The sequence below is a fragment of the Sceloporus undulatus genome, chromosome 5, assembly GCF_019175285.1.
Source record: "Sceloporus undulatus isolate JIND9_A2432 ecotype Alabama chromosome 5, SceUnd_v1.1, whole genome shotgun sequence".
NCBI lineage: Eukaryota > Metazoa > Chordata > Lepidosauria > Squamata > Phrynosomatidae > Sceloporus > Sceloporus undulatus.
Window position 1 is genome coordinate 181,122,503 of NC_056526.1, and position 21,080 is coordinate 181,143,582.

Consider the following 21,080-nt stretch of genomic DNA (forward strand, 5'->3'; position numbering starts at 1 on the left):
TGTTTCATTTCTAAAACTTGTCACTAGACCAAGTTGGAATTTCATTCTAAATCCATATTCTCTGGATACTAATCAGGTGGGAGTGGTGGAGAAGGGATCCTTTTTCAGAACCCAATGTAAAAGAGAGTTGTTGTTTTTTTAAAAAAGAAGCTGCAATGGAAATGCCCTATCAATGAAAAGAATTAAGGAGTGTTTCTGAACTAGTGCCTGTTTTGGAAACAAAATCTGTCTTCTTTCTTTCACACACACACATACAAACACATTTCTGAATGGCTCAACCCGAACATATCTCAGAAATCTCTTCTCCCCTGTGTCCACTCTTTTTAAAAAAGAACAGAATTCTTGGCCTGATATGAACAGACCATTTTTTTGTTTGTTTGTTTTTAGATGTTGGAAAGAAATTTGGAAACAGACATACTGGAGAAGAGAAAGAATGCACAGCATTGCTGATTGATCTAATCGTCTAGCAATCTGTCTAATTCATGAATAAGACAAGAATTCATGCCTGCGGATAGTCTGATCAGGGATTCTCTTTGTTTATCTGTTGTTGTTGTTCTGTGCCTTCAAGTTGTTTCTGACTCAGGGTGACACCGAGGAGACCCTATCATGGGGTTTTCTTGGCAAGATTTGTTCAGAGGGGGTTTGCCTTTGCCTTCCTCTGTGGCTGGCTGAGAGAGCACAACTTGTTCAAGGTCACAGAGTGGGTTTCCATAGCCAAGCCAGTATTAGAATCATGGTCTCCAGAGTTGTAGTCCAATGTTCAGACCACTGCACCATCACGATTCTCTTTCTTTAGTATCTACAGTCAGCCCTCTGTATCTATGAATTTTGCATCTGCAGATTCAACCATCTACAACTTAAAAGTACAGCCGCCCCTCCGTTTTCACTCCTTGCAAAAATGAAAAATCAGCAATATTCAAGCCCCATTGGCTTGAATGACAGTATGCAGTGACGGGGCACCCACGAGCATGCATCCCATTTTGTCCCCCTCTGTTTGCTGCCTGCAAACGAGTGAGGGATGTGGACCTCAAGTCCATGAAAACGGAAGGGTGAATGTATTATTTTTAAAAAACTCAAAAAACAAAACTTGATTTTATCACTTCATATATGGGACACCATTTTGCCAAGCCATAGCATATAATGGTATAAGCATCCACAGATTTTGGTATCCACGGAATGTGTGTGTCCTGGAGACAAACCTCAGTAGATACTAAGGGGCCATTGTATTATTTAATTCTGTTGCCTCTGTATCCAGAAGGGGCTCTCAGAAACCCATCAGCATAATCCATTTAATAATTTCCCCCCTGGGAACATTCTTATCAGCTTGGGGAAACACCAGTGAAAATGACTTACAACTGATCATTTAGAATGTATCTACCTATAACCTAAATCTCTAAAGGACTTTTAACATTGATAATCTACTTTTAGAATAAGGGGGGAATCTCTTAAAAACAATGGGCACTATTCTTTATCAGCTAGGTAGGATTTACCTATGTGCTGACTCCCCACTCTGCCATAGAAATGCACTTGGTGACCTTGCGCAAGTTACACTTTCTCAGTCTCAGAGGAAGGCCCTCTGAACAAATCTTACCAAGAAAACCTTACAGTTTGTTTAGAGTTGCCATACATTGGAAACAACTTGAACTCAGCAACAAAAACAACATGGGCTGACTTACACCTCAACACTTTCTTGAATGAATCTACTTTAGATTCCCTAAAGATGTTTTCAGACTCTGGACATGAACACACAAAGTTCTTTTTCTAGTGCAAAACCTCTGGTCCCTTCTCCTCCAACATCAGTTCCCCTGAGTGGCACCAACACTCCAAGATCTCAAGAAAAAGTCCTTTATACATCTTCTACCTGAAATCCTTTACTTGAGCATGTCAGAAACTGAATTTGGGACCTTAAATCTACTTTGAAGGCATGTAGCCTACCATTCAGCCATGCTCTTCCTCCAAGAACAAACCATTTATTATCAGGAGCGTGCAAGTTGATGTCATTCTGTTTTGCATTTCCCTACCTCCAATCCATGTCACTAGCAATCATCAGTGGATGTTTTGGCTGGTGAAACCATTAATGAAATGAAGGGCTACTACATATTAATGAGGGGGAAAGGAGATAGTTTGACACAGAGCTGTTATTTTGAGTGGCAGCCTTTGATTTCATGCAGGCCCTACTGTAACTTATTCAGTTACAAACTGGTAGCTTTCATGTCAGGCAGGAACTTTTCAAGGTGCAAACTTTATTTTAGGGATGGAACTTAGCACTTTGGCTAGTGTGCACTGCTGTGGATTTTCTCACATTCGCATCGATGATTAATTGTTTTCACTTTCCTGCACAAATTCACATCTATTCACTCTTCCCCTGATGAAAATGACAGCTTGCCAGCCAGACACTTTATTTGGGTCACTAACTAATAAATTCAACCAGTCAAACAAACAGTAGATTTATTAAATTGATCTCTAACATCAAAGCTTATGTTGCAAAACTTTGCCATTTTTAATAAAATTGTTTTGTGTTGAAATAGTGCTTTGACATTGTGCTCTTCTGTCAGTTGTGTAAATACCCTGTAAAATGAATTAAAATCAAATTTTCAGATTATTCCAATATTTGAACACAAATTATTCCTGTTAACTCATACTACAGTGAGCCCTTGGAATCCACTGGTGTTTGGTTCCAGGACACCTTGTGGATACCAAAATCTGTGGATGCTCAAGTCCAATTATATACAGTGCCATCCCTTATATTAAAATGGCAAAATCAAAGTTTGCTTTTTGGAATTTATAATTTAAAAAATATTTTCAAGACAGAGACGGTTGAATCCATGGATAAAAAATCAGTGGATATGGAAGGCTGACTCTATGTACGTGTCTATTCCACTATTTGGAATATCTTCACTATCACTTTACCGGCTTAATGCTTAAACTTGGCAATATGATGGTGTACACACAGATTTTCTCTCTCTTACACACTTACATGATACCACTGTTAATGCACTGTATTCTTTCCTCTTTCAGTAAAGATGGATAGGTTGGTAAGAGGGACATGTGCGGAGAGAGGATGTATGATTGCAAACCAAACACTGTATTCTCTTTGACCAAACTCAATTACATTTGCACCCCATCAGAATACACAAATCAGTTGAAGAGAGATGGATTAAATTACAGCCCAGGTTCCTGGTCCATATTTCAGTTCAAATTTCTGTGCTAACACATTCTTTCCCTTTAACAAGCTAGAACCAAATGAGTATTATAACACATAAATAATGTTCCCTTGATAAAGGGCTCCTATAAAACAGAAAAGAAAGCCCAAGGAGCTATATAGACCCACTACGATTGCCCAAAAAGAATTAAAGTTGGACAATCACATTAATTGTCCAAATCTCTCCCCAGATTCTGTTGGAAGGCAAAATCTGACCCAGATGATACTGTTGGCCTATGGTTTAAGGTCTTCTGACAACTTCAAACAGCTTGCTTTTTGTTTTTAAAACTTTGAATGGGGAAACATGAGATCCTGAAGGACCGCCTCTCCCCGTACATTCCGCCTCGCACCCTCAGAACATCTGGGCAGCAACTCCTGAAGGTGCCTGGGGCTAGGTTGGCTGTCACTGCCAGAAGATCTTTTTCCACAGCTGCCCCAGCCCTTTGGAATACGCTGCCCACGGAGCTCCGCTCATCTTCCACCCTGGCCCAATTTAGGAAGGGTCTTAAAACCTTCCTATTTAATCAGGCATTCCCCGACTAAATATCCGTGGGCCTCCCTCCTCTCTCGTGGCCGTGAGGACGGGCTAAGGGGCTTTTTATTGTTTTTATGGATTGTTGTTTTATTATGGTTGTTTTTAATCTTGTATATTGTCTGCACTTCGGTGCATTTTGTTAGCCGCCTTGATCGTTTGGAAGGGCGGGGTACAAATAAAAATTTTATTTATTATTATTATTATGAGGAAGTGTTAGTTTCAGAAGTGAAATACTACTTTTTCCCACAGTTCTGCTTCAGATATCAATTCCCCCCCCTTTCCATTTCCCTAATGCCTGTGAGTAAGATAGGGATATACAGTTATGGCTGTAGGTAGGTAAGGGAGGGAGGGAGAGTCAGTGTGGTGTAGTGGTTTGAATGTTGGACTACGACTCTGGGTGAACTTGGGCAAATCACATGCTCTCAGCCTCAGGGGAAGGCAATGGCAAACCACCTCTGAACAAATTTTGCTAAGAAAACCCCATGACAGGTTTGCCTTAGGGTCATTGTAAGCCAGAAATGACTTGAAGGCACACAACAACAACAACAACAACGGTAAGGGAGAAATAAACTACCCTGACTGCATTTGAGGGAGCAGTGTTTGCATGCTTATTGCCTCCACTTTAGGGGATCCTCTTACAGGATGATGGATGAAGATATTCAGAGATGTACCCAGATCACGGGCTATCATAACTACTTCATTTCATGGCATGGTTGCCCACATGTGGAATCCCATTTCCTACCATACCATGTAAACAGCATGTACATTGCGGTGATGGTTCCCACCAATTATCTAATTCATGTCTGGAACCATTATCCTATACTGTACCAAGGCTCTAAAAGCTGTGAATAATTAAGTTGTAACCATATCAAATATCAGAAATGGTCTGTCTTTTTTTTAACTGCCCTGCAATGTGTCTGAGCTTTTTATATCCTCCATTGTTCTCTGCCTTTCCCTATATTGCTGAGTCTATACAGATTTTCATACCAGTGCTTACTGTGGGGTAAGCGCTGGTAAAATGCCTGTAAAACTTTAAGGAAGCGTGTGTGTCTGAAAGCCTGACACGCTTCCTAAACATCAGGTAATAGTTCCCTCGCCTCCAGCGTCCCTGAATCGTTCGGGGAGCAGCCATTTCCCATTAACAGAAACTTTGTGTTAATGGGAAATGGCTGCTCCCCAAATGATTCAGGGATGCTGGTGGTGAGGGGATGATTCCCTGACATTTAGAAAGCACATTAGGCTTTCAGACACATGCCCTTCCTAAATATTTTTCCTGTGTTTTACCCCATGGTAAGTGCTGGTATGAAAATCTTCTATGAGTGCTTCTACTGTAGAAATAAAGCAGTTTGACACTGTATTAAGTGCTGTAGCTCCATCCTATGGAATCCTGGGATTTTTAGTTTTACAAGGTATTTAAACTTCTCTGCCCAAGAGTGCTGGTGCTTCACAAAACTGCAAATCCCAGGATTATGTAGGATGAAGCCATGGCAGTTAAAGTGGTGTCAAACTGTATTATTTCCACAGTGTAGATGCACTCTATGGCAGAGACAGCTCAGTACGTTTTGGTGCCTGGGCCAGAAAATCCAATGGTACCCACCAGAATTATGTTGATAGTATAATTATTTTATCACTTTCTCCAAGTATGGGACCAAAAATGGATTACAGTATGGGCTAAAAAAAAATAAAGCAATAAGCTAAATTAACTCATTGCAGCTAGTAACTTAAAACCTGCTACCTGGCCACATCGGCCTGCCTAATGGTAGGACTAAGTCTTGAAAAAGTAGTGTCAGAGGATGATATATAAATATTTTAATTAATAAATACTGGCAACCATCTAAATCATATTATAATTTTAACTGACAGAAGTTTGTTTTGCACCCAGATATTCAAAGAGTGGAGCAGTATTGCCACTGAATAATTATGTAGACAAGAAGCCTGCAGTAGGTAAACTAAGTAGTGCATGATCCTACAAATGTCTTTTTCAAAAGATACACTCTGAAGGTTTAAGTGGCTTATCACTGTGAAGTGTTACTTGTAATCTTCCTTCTTTAGAGCATCTGCACAATCCCAGGCTGCATGTGTATTCCAACATTTAGATAATTTGCTTGGTCTGCATCCTTTCCTATCACTAGCTGGTGTGAGGCTCTCCCAGTATGAGGAAATACTCTGTAATGCCAAGGATAAGATTGATCAGATTAGAGCTGTACTGTCTGCCTTAGTGGCGACAGGATGAGAGCTCTTACAGCAAGGGCCCCATTTGTCACTTTTGTTAAAGTTTCAGTTGGATGAGTTCATGGAGGGTATATACTGGATCATCCACCACTCTGATGAGTTATTAGATACTCCTCAGATAATGTGAGACATGAGCTGGGAGTCTCTTTGACTGCAGTGTTGCAATCCAGTATTTAAGAAGTTTGGCATTGTCTTGTTTAAACTCATCTGAGACCACGGCTTGTAGAATTTGACAATAGTTCCCTTTGGCATTGACAAAAGAGAAAAAGAGAGCAAGAGCGAGAGAGCAAGTCACTGGAGTAACATTTGCTTAGCTTGCCTTTACAAAAACTATTCACAGAACTGTTTCATGAACCACAGACCTCACTGGGCATGATGGTGGGGTACTGTACTTGTAGGTTTAGTTTTCAATGGAACGCATGTCATATCTCACTAGCTCAAAGATTGCTCAACTGTGGAAAGCTAAGGGGGTGCATTAAACCTTGGAGGAACACATCTGCTCCTGCAAAAAACAAACAAGGAAAGAAAATCCCCCCCCCCCCCGATTCCTCTAGGGAGCATTTTCACCATGCTTTGGGTTTTTAAAGGGCCTCTTCTGGGTCTAAAATGGACAAGGATGCATGCAAAATTTGGCAGAAATGCCCCCCCCCCAACATTTTGGAACATTTCAGAGCAAAAAATGTTTATTTATTTATTTATTTATTTATTTGCCTTCAATCATGGTGTAAATGCACTCCACATACCACCACCACCACCACCATCAAAATTGTTTCTTATTCAAGGGTACAATATAGATTAAAACACATTAAAAAACATTTAAAATTGATAGTTTTAGGGTAGCCTCCCGGAGGATTGGGGGCATTCTGGATCTAAAAAAAATCCTTGGGGGCCACACGCAGCCCATACTTTGCCCACCCCTACTCTAAAATGAGTAAAATACTTTGTTTGCAAATATGGTTGCTTTGTGACTTTTTAGGCTTTATAATGCACAAAATAAAAGTATACTCGTCCTCAAGGCTTTCAGTGCTTTTGATGTAGGGATGTAAATCATGACTTCATGGGTTTCCCCTCAATACATTAGATACAAAATAATAAATACAATAATATAATTGCTGACTGAGCTAGTAAGAGCTTTTGTTTGTTGGTTTGCTCTCAGAAATTTTCAAGACAGATTTTGTCCATATCTGTAAAATGTACAAAATGGAAAAATGTAATTACTTCAGCCTCATCACATGCAGTAGTCAGAGTAGTAAAATTAGAGAGGTTTCTTCTGTCTTTGTCACCTATCAGGCTGTTCTTTTGTGTTTTTTCTGTGTGTCAGTATGTGTGTGTGCACATGTGCATGCAATGACACTCTCTCCCCACAGACGTTTTGCATTAAGTATGTTCTAAGAAACACAATAAGAGAAACAAAAACATTTTGAATGTAGCTCTTGTGCCATATGTGAGATTTCTCAAGGTGGATAAAGAATTGCTGAGACACTGTCTCACTCACACTGAGACAGCCAGTCTTGCCTTGAGTCTCAGCAATGGCAAGATTTCTTCACAACCCTACTGTGATCACAAGGCATTACTGATGCAGTTGGAAGATCAGGTATATGTTACAAGAACTCAATTTAAATGCTTTGACTCACCCTTGGCAGCATCACAAAACCTGTTGCTGTTGGCAGATGATCATATTTATAACATTGCATGCCAACTTTCTTCCACAGAGTCTAAGGTCACTGCTTCCATTTTATCCTCATAACAACCTTGAGAGGTAAATAAGGTTACGAGATGGCAACGGGGTGATCCAGCTTCATAGCTGATTAGGAATTTGAATCCAGGTGTTCCTAGGAAAAGTCCACTATGCTACTCACTACACCACAGTAGGGTAACCTTCACCTGTGAGATGGAGGAAGTTTCAAGTTTCAAGCACTGGACTGCTTCAATAAGCAGCACATGTGGCTGCCTGCCACACCAGAGTTCATGAAGTACCAGGCTCCTGTAAAAAGCCACCAAGGGGATCATCTTTCCTTTCTCCAGAATATTAGGGAATTATCTGGATTCTTCAAAATGTAACCTCTTCTACATATTTATGGAGGAGGGGATAGGCTGCAATTCAGAAAACTACAAATCCCAGAATTCCATAGGAGGGAGTCATGGCAGTTAAAGTGTTATCAAAGTGCTATAATTAATTGTACAGAACTCTTATTTCCACATTGCCCAACTATTGGGAAGGCCATGTGAGCACAATAGTAGCCTACTGCCCATTCTCCCTTGCACATGATATTCAGAGGCACACTGCTTCCAGTGCTGAAGGTATCATCATGGTTAGCAGACGTTGGTAGCTTTATTGCCCATGAAACTGCAACCTCATGGGCTGTATGCATGCATTATGTTAAGCCAGTCACTGCTCTGATTTTGATCATTTTTAAAGAAAGCAAGAGCTATTTATTAAGAGTATCCAGAGAACCTGAAAAACACCTGTCAGTGTACTGCTAGTAACATAAACATCCAGGCTAACTAAACCTGCATCAGCACAGCAGAAATAATGCAGTTTGACCCTGCTTTAACTGCTATGGTTCAGTGCTATGGAATTCTGGGATTGGTAGTTTTGTGAGATATTGAGCCTTCACTGTCAAAGATCTCTGGTGCCACACCAAACTACAAACCCCCAAACGGTACAAAACTGGATTATTTCTGCAGTATGATGCAGCATTTGTTACAAGTCCTGAGCCACTTAATCCACTAGGACATCTGTTCCACCAACATCCCAAATGTCTATGAACTGCCATTTAAACCAACAAACAAACCTTCCATCCATCTGCTCTAACCTCTAACCATGATTCTGCCACAAGTCAATCATGGACTTCTTCAGAATGCCATGACTCTTTGGGTTTATCACGTTTTGTCACTGGATTCTGCCAGTCCTTCAATCAAAAAGTCAGGGTCTTGTCAGGATGTCACAGATCCTTCTTTCCATGTGCTGTAGTCAAAGGAAGAGGGGATTCCTGTCCCCACTATTATTAAACTATTATTAAATTATAAATTTCTGAAATTTTAGCATTCCTGTATATTGTGTGGATGCCAAAATCTGTGGATGCTCAAGTCCCATTAAATGCAATGGTGTAGTAAAGTGGTGTCCCTTATATAAAAGGGCAAAATCAAGTTTTGTTTTTTGGAATTTATACATTTCAAAAATATTTTCAAGCCATGGATGCTTGAATACTCGGATAAAAAAATTCATGGATATGGAGGACTGACTGTATTTGCTTTACTAGTCTCTTCCTAATGGTGCCTTGACCATGATGAGTAATACCAATAGCAAAACAGGCACCCAAACCCATTGTTATGAAGATTTCTAATCTTGGCTGGCCAAATTGAGTCATATGTTTCTACACAGAAAGACTGTCTTGAAGCTATTGTGGTTAGTAGCTGATGTAATAATGATTAAGTGTCATGGTGCCTGAATTCTTTAGACGGGCATCTGATTGAAAGTTTAAGGCAGTTCAATCTAATTAGCTTCCTAAAGGAAAAGTCAGAAGATACTTTACAGGCAATGGTTCAATTATCTAGGCATGAGAGGACAGGTGATAGCACATGACTCTTTTAATCAAGCAGACAAAAAGCAGGACAAAATCTGATAGCTGGATAAGTAAATCAGCAATGTCTAATAGTGAGAGTAATTAACCACTGGAAGAAGTTTCCAGAGCTTGTGGTTAAACCCTCTATTGTGGTGCTTTCAATCAAAAGGTATGACTGAGTCCCTGGCGAACTGGAAAACGGATGCAGAAAACCCTGAGCCAGATTTCTACATCTGTGCTGATGTGCAAATTGTCTAAGGCAATGCATCTCAAGTTATCCGATGTGGGGGACTAGCAGTTACCCTTCTTGGTGTACGAGGAAAGAGCACCCTATTTGTGTCTTTGGCTACAATTGTTTCTTTCCTGGAAACTTGTCAACTGATGGCTAATGGACTGGCATGGACCCACCTGGGGTTGCCATATTCCAGTCCCTCATATCTGGCCATCTAATTTTCATATTACGCAAATGATTACCATTATGAATGTTATTAATTTGAATTCAGATTATGCACATTAAACACATTAATCATTGCACTTTTCCTACCATCATGTTTCAACCTCAGTTCTAGTATCAAGCTAAGAGCTCTCCCCCCCCCCCCCCCGGCCCCCAGCTGCTGTGAAAAGAGGGAGGTTTCCAAGCAGCCTGCCCTCAAGGCTGTTTGGAAGTAAAGTGCCACCATTCTGCCTAGTCCCAAGTGCAAGCCACCGACACAATCACCACACGACACAAGGCAATCTCTGCCTCCTGTCCTTTCCTGTCTTCTGGGGCTATTGGGGGAAAGGGAGAGGAAATGGAAAAATAAGGTGACTATGCTATGCCTGTACAGTTGCAATCGGAGCCTGCAGGCAGGATGAGGCCCCCACCAGTGCCAGTCTTCTTGCATGATTTCTTGCTTCATTGTCCCTGCCACATTTTAACCTATCCATTGGCCTGTGATGAAGGAGAAATCTGGGATTTATTGCTTCAACTAGCTCAGCTGGCTGGAGGATTTTTTTTTAGTCCCTTCAACCTGTGATTTTCCAGGTTTTCTGGGACAAATGGCAACCCTACCCATAGGCCACCACACTGAATACCACTGCTTTAAGGAAATAATAAATAAAAAATAATAATAATTTTTTTATTTATATCCCGCCCTTCCCAAGATCAGGGCAGCTTACAACAAAGGTTAAAAACAATGGTGCCATAACAATATAAAAAATACAACTACAGGCTGACCATACAAACAATAAAAACTATCGACAAAACCAACAGAATTAAAAACCCCTTAGCCCAACCTCTTGGCCACAGAAGAGGAGGGAGGCCCACAGGATTTTTATTCGGGGAATGCCTGTTGGAACAGGAAGGTTTTTAAGTCCTTCCTGAATTGGGCCAGGGTGGTAGTCGAGCGGAGCTCGGTGGGCAGCGTATTCCAAAGGGCTGGGGCAGCCGTGGAGAATGTCCTCCGTGTGGTGGAGGATAACCTAGCCCCAGGCACCTTCAGTAATTGCTGCCCAGACGTTCTGAGGGTGCGAGGCGGAATGTATGGGGAGAAGCGGTCCTTTAGGTATCCTGGGCCCAAGCCATTTAGGGCTTTATAGGTAATCACCAACACCTTATATTGAGCTCCGAAGCGAATGGGCAGCCAATGGAGATCTTTCAAAACCGGTGTTATATGGCTGGTCCTGGAAGCACCAGTGACCAGCCGGGCTGCCATATTCTGCACCATTTGCAGCTTCCGGGTTTGGTATAAGGGTTGCCCAATGTAGGCTCCCCACCAGGAGCCAAGGTGACAATCGGGATCAGAAATGTTAGTCATGTTAAAAAATCACATAGATTTTGTTGCTCAAGCCAAATCTAGCAGGAAATGGCAGTCCTTTCTCCTAATTCCTGCCCAGAAGAAGCCTGTGGTCAGTCCTGTACAGGTGGAATCAGACCAGATCTGGAAGCTTCTTCCCTGAGAGACTGCAGTTATGTGGCTCACCACATAGGACAGTGGTTAACCATTACAGACCCATCCAAACACAACGTTACTCCCAGAAAGTACATTTTAAAAGTACCTTAACGTTTATGCAGAGATTACAATTTTAGGTTTGAAAATCAATTGCTAATGTTAAATGTTAGAAATCTGTAAATTAATTAACGCCAACATTAATAATAGAAATAATTCAGTTTGTTGTCAATAATTAACTTTTTTTTAACAAATGTTAAGAATCCAAGACAGACCATGGGATTCAGAGGTTCCAGGATCTCCTGTGGATACCAAAATCTATGGATGCTCCAGTGCCATTAAATGTCTTGACATAGTAAAATGGTGTCCCTTATATAAGATGGCAAAATCAAAGTTTGCTTATTGAAATTTATTTTTAAAGTATTTTCAAGCCGTGGATGCTTGAATCTGTGAATAAAAAATACATGGATAGAGAGGGCCAACTGTGTTCTTTCTATCCTTAGAACAAATTGCATGATGAAAGATTACACACATTTCATTTTCTAAAGGTTATCACAACAGAAGAAAAAACTGCATGCAATTTGCTGTTTTAGGTGAGCAGCTTCATAAAAAGCATTGTACTTGTATGTAGTTTCACCAAACCATTAAATGGTTTGCAATGCATCTTTATCAAAGCTGTCAAGAGCAACAGGGAAAAGATGGTCTTTCCAGTTTTGACATGAGAATGTCTGTAGCTCTGGAACCTTTCTTTAAAACTACTGAAAGAAAGAGTTACACTTGCACTGCTGGGAAACAAGAGCTGAAATTTCCCCATCCAGTTCTCATTACTTATGTTGGCTTCACTCAATAAGGTTGGAATCCTAAACTTTGACATGCTGGGGGGAAGAGACATGTGGGGATGAGGCAGCAGACAGTCAGGGGAAATGTGCAGATTTCATGGACACACAGCCCTGAACCATTCTCCCCTAGAAATGATGGCGGGGGGATCACTTCACACCATTACACCAGATTATTCCACTTGAAAACCGCTTCAACTGAACTCATGTTGATAACTGATTGTTGATGCTGTGTATTCCACCCTTGCCACATTTGCACTTTAACAGTGTGGTTTCCATTTTTTTTATTTGCACTAATGCAGATTTTTTTTATCTGCACTAATCTTCATCCTTTCCCCCCCACTTTGTGCTTTAAAAAAGCCTTGATAATACAATTATGGCACAATGTCTTTACACAATGCCCATCGCTACCTAGATCATGCATTGTGAGAGGTGAGAAAAGAAGAGAAATGGACCATACGACCCATCTTCCATTGTTGTGCCACAGAGTCATATGAATTTTTTTTCATGCTGGATAAAATCCATTAATGACTCCCTTTCTCACAATAACAGTGTGATCCTGTTAAACTTTGGAAGTCCCTATTTGGACACATTTATTGCATAGGGATCTTTCCCAAAATCTCTTCATTGCTTTCCAGTGACACAGTGTTACTTTCTTACAAATCATTATTTATTATTTTATGTTATTTTTAAGACAGCAGTGTAATTTTTAAAGACAGCATTGTGACATTATGCCATAATAATGCTGCTTTATTATTACAGTCCTTCAAGCTTAGTCTGACTTATGGCGACCCTATAATAGGGTGGGGTGTTGTTGTTTTTTGGCAAAATAGATTCTGAGGGGGTTTGACACTGTCTTCCCCTGAGACTGAACAAGTGTGACTTGCCCAGTATCATCCCGTGGATTTCCATGGCTGAATAGGGATTTGAACCCTGATCTTCTAGAGTTCTAATCCTACACTTAAACCACTAAACCTCCATCTTCTGTTACTGAAATTAAAGGACAACAGTTTTCATTTGGGTAGAAGGAAATGTTTCCTGAAAAGTATGTTTCTAAGGGAAAGTATTAACTTTGCTAGAAAAAAAGACCTACTATTTTGGATTAAAAGTCATGATTACAGTTCAGAGCATTACAGAGGCAAAACAACCAATCAGTCCTTGTATTCCTAACGTTTGCATGCAGAGCTCATAGTTCCAGCATTAGCACCTGTAACTGATTTATTTATCTCACACAAAAGCCTTCTGATTTCTCAGAAACTGCTCTTAATTCTTTATTGCAACATTTAAAAAACAACATAAAATAACATCGTACAACATCTATAAACATATACAAACTATCTAAACATATTAGACATACTTAAAACATTACATCCAATACATCCCCTCCTCTCAAAACTAACATCTACCACACAGATAATAAAATTTACATTCAAAGTGTTTCATCAAAACAACCTTTCTCTTTCAAAACATACTTCCACCACCTTTTCTTTATGAAGACTAGTGCTCTCTTATGTTTTATTATTCGTTAATTACCTAAACGAATAACTATATTTCCCAACCCCATACTCTTAAGAAGAGTTTTCTAACTGAAAGACAAATTTAAAAATTAAAAAAAAGAAAAAAAAGTAACTGCTCTTAATTCAAAGTATCCTTTCCACTCTGATAATTTTGCATGAGACATGAATGAGTTTTAAAAAATGAAAAACACCTGAAAAACACAAGAACAAGGAGCAAGGTCATCTGCAAATAAATTAACTTTGCACTTGAGCTTTTTTCTGTTTAAAATAAAAGCTGGGGCAGCAAGAGGAAGACCTACAATTAAGGCTTTCTTTCTGCCAGTGCAATTGTAAGCCCTATTTGTTTCTGCCCAACACTGCTCTGTAAGAAAGACTACTTATCTGAATAAATTTCATCCAAAATGAATGGGAAAAAAACGGAGTACAAAGTATGTACAAAGACTTCTGTTTACCAATGAATGTGGCAAGGGGAGGAAGTGGAAAGGGTGGGTTCAGGATAGTTGAAACACCACATTTGAAAACCACAGACACCAGACTTGTCTAAAATTATACAGAGATGCCAGTATTGTATGCCAACAGAGTCAAACACTGAAATATAGCCATAGGTTACACGGTTCAAAGTCTGGCAAGTAATGCTTGCTGGGAAGCTGATGCTCTTTAGCAGATTCAAAAGAAGTATAACAAAACATAATCTATTCTTAGAGATACGGTAACCATTCATCTCATGTGTAAATAAAGAATCTCCCCAATTTTGTACCCAAGTCATTCTTTATTCTCAGAAGACTCCCTTACCTAAGCAGTATGATCATTAGCAGCATTTTTGCTGATACATGTTACCTAACTAGATTTTCAAGGGCTGTAAAACCACAATAACATTTAAGATGAGTTTTTATTTATTGTATATTACTGTTGCAATGTTTTTACTAAAAAAAAGTTCAAGAGAACTTTGCCTGGACATGAAAGAAAAATGTTCAATGCAAAATTCAGTAAATATGAAATAAAAATATTTTGTGAAGTATGAATGACTGAAAATGCTATGATGTTTTTGCTGTACTCCTTAGTCCCCACAAACTTCGGTAACTAAACCAATATATATGTGTAATTGAAATGAACACCTATTTTTCCTTGCCTCTGTCCTCTCTCACTTCCTCTTTTGCCTTCTGTGTTTTGAATTTTAGATCATAAACCCCAAGAGACATGCATTTTAGACTGTAAGTTCTGCAGAGCAGGGAACTGTTCTCTTGTATTTTTCAGAGTACTACACAGATTGTTGGTGTGATATTAAGTAATAATACAACATGAAATTACATAACTGGGTATGTATTGGGGAATACCAACAGAAGACTTCAAAAGTCATTAAGCAGAACAGGGAGGTTCACAACACACAGTAAATAACTGCTTCTGAAACAGTCCTGAATGTCAAAATTTACATGCTGAAATATGTTTTTCATGTGTGTAGAAGATAGAACTTCAAAAATAAAAAGCATGCTGAGACCATTCTTCTATTGCTCATGGTCTGTCCTCCAGTGCTGCTTCTCTTTCAGGTATACTTCAGTATTGGAAGCTAGCCCAGAAAAGCATCTTGGTGGAGTGACCAGTAGAGAGCTAAGTCCTGAGAAGGGACATAACATGCACCTTTTGCTTCTTAAATCATCCCTCCTATGTTCCATTTTGTATGCCACTGGGACAGGTGAGTATTGAAAGAGATGGACTTGCTGCTGTCAATTTAATATTACTTTGATATCCAGTTGACTGTTAAATATTCCTGGAAAGGCAGCCTTACAATTAAATCCTGGGAGCTGAGACACCAAGGAACATGAAAATTATGGAGTCACAATTGCTTTTGCGTATGAGAAGAGCCACGTAATTGGGCTTGCTAAACTTACGACGACAGAAAGCTTGCTCGTTCAGCCTTGTTGCCAAATGATAACTCTGTGTGTATGCGTGTGTGTGAGAGAGAGAGAGAGAGAGAGAGAACCCATATTAAAATGTCAAGGAATGGCAATACTGACAAAATAATGAGAAATGAGTCTAGGCAAGTGCTTGGCTAGCAAGATGCGAAGGGGAACACCTTCCAAATTTAAGAGAGCACTGCAGGGATGTTAAAAGTTTGTGCTTGATTTCTCTTTAATCTTGGTATGACAAAAAAAGAAGCAATTAAGTGAGAATGCAAAGAGGGCGTTGTTATGTTGTGCCCCACCGTTGGCTGCTAAGACATATGTTACAAAGATAAGAAGTTGTTTACTAAATGCCTTCAGCAATTCCAGCTCAAGGCATGCAAGCAGAAAGAGGGTAACAGCACTTGTTATAGTACAGATAGCAATAATAATAATAATAATAATAATAATAATAATAATAATAATAATGTGGCTGGGCGAATGAGACGTATGATTTCAACTGAAGCATGAGTCAATGAATGAAGAACATTAGTTGCAAAGATCACATAGAATTTAAATACCTACAATTTCCTTAGTTCAAGGAAATAAACAGGATTATTCTAATTCTTAATTGACATTACACTGATATCTCATGACCATGGACCAGCATCTAAGGAACAGAAGGAAATGTTATGAGCTATATATTTATATCCAAATTTGAAGGTCCTTAGTACAGAGGTGTAGCTGTTTTATTCAACCTAGCAAAGCAAGATTGAATAAGACTCATACTTATCTGCAAAGTTGGATCCAATATCCTGTGGTTCTGATGCTGAACTTGACAGTTACCATTCCTGGCTTCTTATACATGACACACTTTAAACATAGTACAGTGGGCTCTTGTTATCTGCTGCTGCTTGGTTCTAGGACCCCATATGGATATCAAAATCCATGGATGCTCAAGTTCCATTAAATACAATGGTGTTGCTTACATAAAATGGCAAAATCAAGGTTTGCTATTTGGAATTTATACTTTTTTTTGGAAAATTTCCAACCATGGATGGTTGAATCTGTGGATAAAGAATCCGTGGATATCAAGGACTGACTGTATTTTCCAGTACACACAAGTCATCCTTTAAAACTATAGGCCACCAAATGTAGCCAAACAAGTGATATAACAGACCATGAAATATCTCAGAGCTTTCTGATCATCATGCCACACTCTTGCCTATATTAGAAGTATACAATATACTTTGTATACTTATGGTTGCAATCCAGCTTCAGGCGGTCTTGGATGAAGCGGATTATCTGGACCCATTTCAAACTGGCTTCCGGGCGGGTTACGGGGTTGAGACAGCCATGGTCGCCTTGGTCGATGACCTCCGTCTGGGCATCGACAGGGGAAGCGTGTCCCTGTTGGTGCTCTTGGACATCTCAGCGGCTTTCGATACCATAGACCAGGGTATCCTTCTGGGGCGCCTGGCAGAGGTGGGAATCGGGGGCACTGCGCTCCAGTGGTTCCGGTCCTACCTCTCTGGGAGCTCCCAGATGGTGCAGCTGGGAGATGTGTGCTCCGATGAGAGGGCCCTTATAACTGGGGTCCCTCAAGGAGCCATTCTGTCTCCCATGCTATTTAACATTTACATGAAACCGCTGGGAGAGATCATCCGGAGACATGGGGCGCGGGGTTATCAGTACGCTGATGACACCCAAATAGTCTTCTCTATGTCTCCGACTGATGCAGTGACTGAGGATGGCGTCTCTCCTCTCGTGGCGTGCCTGGAGTCAGTAATGGGCTGGATGAGGGAAAACCGACTCAAATTGAATCCAGAGAAAACGGAGGTACTGGTGATAGGTTCCCCTGGTCCAGGAATGGCGGTAGTTCCACCTGTCCTGAATGGGGTCACGCTCCCTGTGAAGGACTCCGTGCGCAGTCTGGGGGTGCTTCTTGACTCGTCGCTTCACCTGACTGCTCAGGTGAATGCGACGGTCAAGAACACCTGTTATCAGCTTCGGCTCATTCGCCAGCTGTGCCCATACCTGGCCCAGAGTGACCTTGAAACGGTAGTACATGCTCTGGTAACCTCGAGATTGGATTTCTGCAACGCACTCTACATGGGGCAACCCTTATACCAAACCCGGAAGCTACAAATGGTACAGAATATGGCAGCCAGGCTGGTCACTGGAACTTCCAGGGCCAGCCATATTACACCGATGCTTAAAGACTTGCATTGGCTGCCTATTCGCTTCCGGGCACAATATAAGGTGTTGGTAATGACCTATAAAGCCCTAAATGGCTTGGGCCCAGGATACCTGAAGGACCGCCTCTCCCCGTACATTCCGTCCCGCACCCTCAGAACATCTGGGCAGCAATTACTTAGGGTGCCAGGGGCTAGGTTGACCTCTACCACGAGGAAGACTTTTTCCATCGCCGCCCCGGCCCTTTGGAACACGCTGCCCACAGAGCTCCGCTCGGCCACCTCCCTGGCCCAATTTAGAAAGGACCTAAAAACCTTTCTATTTCAGATGGCATTCCCCGACCAAAGTCCAGTGGGCCTCCCTTCCTCTTCTGTGGCAAAGAGGACTGGCTAACGGGGTTTTTATTCTGTTTTATTTTGCTGCTGTGTAATTGTTTCCTGATCTATGGAAGGGCGGTATAAAAATAAAATTATTATTATTATTATTATTATTATTATTATTATTATTATTATTATACTATTTTGTACACATTTAATCATACTGTCTCCAGTTGAGCTGCTGAATGGAATAAAAAGCACTATTTTAAAAAATGTTTGCACCTTGGGTTTTTTAGGGATATTTGCAAGATTGTCTGTCTCCATATGAAACTGCTTGCGTTAGTATTATTGAAGGAGACAACGGGCTAAGTCTGGTTGTTAGTTCCAAGTAAACCGCAGAATGAATGGGACATGTCAAATGAATACTTATTGAACCTTATAAGATCAAGACCCACTATAACTCTGTCTGAAGTTATTCTGTGAATATGCAAGACATGGTCTCTAGACATTACAGTATTATGCCTCAAGAGATGCATCATTCTATACATGTCAACAAAGAACTCTGTATACCTTCTTTTATACATGGGAAGAAAATGAACTATCACCTCAGATCTGTGCGCCTGGGGAAAAGCTTCTTCTTCCCACTGAAATAGACTTCAAATTCATCCACTTTCAGCCGGTGTGCATAGTCAATATATGCAGATACCTCCTGACCACGGGCATTTTGATCCCGAATGAAGATTATTGACTAAAAAGAGAGCAGAAAAACTATGATTAAGATAACGTGTCCAAACAAGGAATACTTGGTTGCTTTTTGATCTTATAAGATTTGGTCTTGAAGACATAACAAGCTTTCAATCTGTCTGTTGTACTATCAGCAGCACAGTGGTACAATTTGTTTATTGTAACATCATCAGCCAAATCCAATAGATGCCAAATCTCTTCTGCCATTTAATAATGTTGGAAGTGCTCTAGGGAGTACTCTCACTCAACAAAGACAACAGAGAGATTGAACAGGCTTGGCCAAAGCTCCAGGAGAACTAAGGACACTACAGCCCTTTGCCAGTGATCTAAAGTGCTCAAGGGACCCACAGAAGACACAGACTCCTTAGACAGAATATAACTCCCCACGTTTACTTATGTGAGGCATAGCGTATTCCTATTTCACTGGTGTAGCATGCTTTCTTTAGAAGATTTTGTCATCCTTGAGGGTTCATTAATCTTCAGTATGCACTGGGTTGATAACTGATGACAAATAAGACATGTAGGTCATGGCAAAAAGCTCACTATATTAAAAGAACCTCTGAGCTTCAGCATTAAGATCTGAGTAGTGAACTAGGTTTACTTTTATCCTCTGAGGTTTTTATACTCATCTGATAAGTAAGTACTGCTTTGAAGCTGATTTGTTAATGTGTTCTAATATAAATACAATTATGGGGTTGCTTTCAACTAACACATGCATCACTCTGGAGGAAAGAGATGGGGAAAATATAACAACTTTTTATTCACCACTGAAGTCGCCTTTAGTCAAAAACAGGTCTGGCCTCTGTTTTGTTGAAGACCTGTTAAGACCATCTATCTTCTTTCAGCTACAGATGGCTTATGGACCTTCACTCTCACTGAGATTTATTAACTTAGACTGTGCATATTTTATAAGGGAATGCTTAATTATTTGATTTATTATTTACCTTTTTAATATTTGTGACACACACACACAGAGCAGTATCTCTTTCACTCCAGCTATGGCACATTCAGTCTCAAATTAGAAAAATATTAGTTGTGATAAAAGAGTGAAAACTCTATCCTCTAAACAGATGGAACTGTAACATACAATGCACTGCAGCTTCAGGGGATAAAAGGCAGATGACGTGTCACAGATTTAAGAAGAATTGGGTTGCAATCTCCTTTTAAAGTTAAGATAACAGATTAAAAATAAAAAACCTTAAATTACATGAGATGTTCTAGTGTTCTAAAAGTTGGCAAAGTGTACTGAGTCTTATGTTCAGGGTACACCATAAAGCAAATCTTTCAACCCTCATCTGATTATAAAATTAATTTCCTAAATAGGTGTTTTAACACAAACCTGCCATGTGAAAAAAAACAACACAACTCTACAGCGAAACAGCCTGGATGTCTATCAGTGTCTTTTTAAGAGAACTTCAAACATCCAATCAAAAATATCTGAAATGGAGAAAAAACATCTACACACCTTGTGATAAAGGTACAAAGGCTCCTGTTTTGCTTTTGAAGCTGTATCACCTGTCAGCATTCATCTTCATTGTTTTTCCCCTTTCAAAAATTCATTTAGAAGCACTTATAAAGCTTTCATTCATAAAACCTACAAGCGTGTTGGATGGAAATTTTAAAGATGTTCTATTGCTTTTCACTTGTACCACACCTTTCTGCCTTAGAGAAGACAGGTTTATATGCAGTCTTTTAAACATCCCTCCCCCCTTAAATGATCAATGGTAGATAACCCATTCTCATAATCATAATTAAGTCAATGAGGATTTCACTGGACAGTCTTAAAGCTTAATAAATAAATAAATAAAGCCATTTTTAGACGATCAGGATGCAGAATCACCACAGTCCGCACAGTGCATATCCCAGTCTCTGCCTGCTCCCTCTCAACCTGCCCTCCCAAAAACTTTGCACACACAACATTTATTTATTAGAACATTTTTGCCCTACCTTTCAATATAAGTTTCCCCAAGGTGATTTCTAACATCAATTAAAACCATAAAATACAGTCATGAGAAAACAACAGTAAAATACCAGCACATAGTAACAGTTAAAAACGCCAGTAAAACTGCAGGTGGTACTAAAGTTATTTAAGCTTAATTGATAGCCTAGGAAAAAATAGATGAACATGGC

General features: G+C 40.0%; 1 protein-coding gene across 4 annotated transcripts in view; it reads right to left on the reverse strand.

Moving 5' to 3' along the window:
* Positions 1 to 21,080, reverse strand: part of CFAP299 (cilia and flagella associated protein 299) — a 296,430-nt gene that overhangs the window by 53,422 nt on the left and 221,928 nt on the right. For all 4 annotated transcript variants that reach the window (XR_006104115.1, XR_006104116.1, XR_006104117.1 and 1 more), the window contains exon 4: positions 18,812 to 18,954. Coding sequence is in view for 1 of the 4 variants with exons in the window: in XM_042469009.1 (XP_042324943.1) it covers positions 18,812 to 18,954 (143 nt within the window). In the remaining 3 variants the exon portion in view is untranslated. The remainder of the gene's footprint in view (positions 1 to 18,811; positions 18,955 to 21,080) is intronic.